The sequence below is a fragment of the Pteropus vampyrus genome, unplaced genomic scaffold (genome assembly GCF_000151845.1).
Source record: "Pteropus vampyrus isolate Shadow unplaced genomic scaffold, Pvam_2.0 Scaffold2, whole genome shotgun sequence".
Taxonomy (NCBI): domain Eukaryota; kingdom Metazoa; phylum Chordata; class Mammalia; order Chiroptera; family Pteropodidae; genus Pteropus; species Pteropus vampyrus.
Window position 1 is genome coordinate 18,301,957 of NW_011888783.1, and position 2,117 is coordinate 18,304,073.

General features: G+C 33.4%; 1 protein-coding gene across 1 annotated transcript in view; it reads left to right on the forward strand.

Moving 5' to 3' along the window:
* The window catches only part of TLK1 (tousled like kinase 1), a 132,462-nt gene that overhangs the window by 37,669 nt on the left and 92,676 nt on the right, over positions 1-2,117 (forward strand). The window contains exon 2 of the mRNA XM_023528456.1: positions 1,594-1,712. Coding sequence (XP_023384224.1) covers positions 1,594-1,712 — 119 coding nt within the window. The remainder of the gene's footprint in view (positions 1-1,593; positions 1,713-2,117) is intronic.

Sequence of the window (2,117 nt, forward strand, 5' to 3'; positions counted from 1 at the left end):
AATCATGCTAAGCAAAATAAGACACAGAGTTGAGAACCATATGGTTTCACTCATATGTAAGATATAAAACTGAAGGGAACAAATGAAGAAGACAAAGACTCATAGACACAGACAACAGTTTAGTGGTGACCAAAGGAAAAAAGGGGAGAGGGGGAGGTTTGTAAGGTTGAGTACCAGGGGGTCAAATATATGGTGACAGAAGGAAGTTTGACTTTGGGTGGTGAACACACAATGCAGTATACAGGTGATGTATTATTGAATTGTACACTTGAAACCGGTATAATTTTATTGACCAATGTCACCCCAATAAATTTAATAAAAGATAAAATAGAATATACAAACGTTTACTGAGAGGAAAAAAGTCAATTATATTGCATTGTATCAGTAAAAAAACAAGGAAAGGGTTTCTGGTCTATTCACGAAAGGGGAAATAAAATAATAAAGAAGAAAATTAAGAGATATATCTCACTTAAAAAAAAGGATCAAAAGCAAGAATTGAAGGCTTCATCTCTTTGAGATAGAAAAAGGAGGAGTGCGCAGGGAAGACATATTCAGGTACAGAGATGCAAATACGGAAGCATGGCCATTACTCATCTAGTCCTCTGTCCAGATGAAAATTAAAGGTAATGAAGAGAATGTTAAATAAGGTCTATAGGAGTAGTTCTTTACCTTCAGGAGAGGAATGTCAGGGTGGGGTCTAGTGTCTTTTGAAAATGTTACACATGTGATTCTGGGTTTTGATCATACCCTCCTTGCTCCCTTTGAGAATCACTCATTTATGTCAGCTGAGAATCAGTAAATATGGGTAAAAGAATTTTTAAGAGTTTAATTCTATTTCAGCTAGAATTTGTGGTGCTTTAATCTGCATACTAGCAATTGTATGAGAGTGCTAATGTTTCCCCCTTAATTCTCTAGGTGAGTGTTCAATAATAGACGTTACCTCAGTGATCTGTTTGATAAATGTGTGTGTTTTTCATCTGATAGAAACTGAAAACCGGCAAAACTATCCATTGTACAAAGAAAAATCTTTGGGATGTGACAGTGAAGAAATAATCTTTCCTAGTTAAAAATATAGTTTAGTTAGTCAGATAAGGTGTATATGTAAACAAAATTAGTGGTAATGTCATTTAGTGCCAAAATTCTGTATAAGTTTAAAATAGGGAAATATACTATTAGAGTGTTTTTTCTTTTCAAATTGTGGACCTATGGTCCAGTAATGTCTCATGAAATCAATTTAATAGCTCACAATAGTGTTTTTCATTTTTAATGGACTAGAAAATATTAGAGTGCACTGCATGCAGTTAAGTATTTGTGGAACTTTTGAATACATGTATATGTATGTAACTGTGTACTCATTTGGGTGGAAAATATATTTCTTACTGTGGATTGCAGTCAAAACTGTTGGAAATCCACTGTAGCTTGTTTTGATAAATGAATGTGGACATTAAAAATATCTTTGTCTTATTTTCACCTGTTCATAGAATTTATTGTTTATATTGATATCTCAACTAAACATATACGTTTTGTGTTTTATATAAAGGTATATATATGTGTATATATATGTGTGCATGTCTGTATTTTTTTTCTTAATAGGTGCAATGGATGAGCTTCATAGTTTGGATCCAAGAAGGCAAGAATTATTGGAAGCTAGATTTACAGGAGTTGCAAGTGGGAGCACTGGGAGCACTGGCAGTTGCAGTGTTGGAGCTAAAGTGAGTATAATTATGAAATTTGACATTCTTTCCTTGTATTAAATAATCTAAAATATGTTTTGTAAGGGGTCCCTACATATGTGCTTAATAGCAAAATACTACTATAATTTTTATAATGTATAGGAAAAAACTCAGTGTTTATAAACCTCATGTCTAATATAGCCTAACATATTTCAGGGGTGTTGTGATATAAAACAGCAGTTAGGTTTCAGGAGTAAAAAGGAATGTAGTAGATTGTACTGCCTTTCTCTCATTACATAATTTTTACCTTTCCCGACCTCTTTCTTTCTTGCCCCTATCACTCATGTTCCTATCTGTACATTAATCCACTGCTTCTAACTGCTGCATAAAACTTAGTAGTGTATCTGTTACGCTTTTCAGATAGACATCAGGTTGTTTTCAACT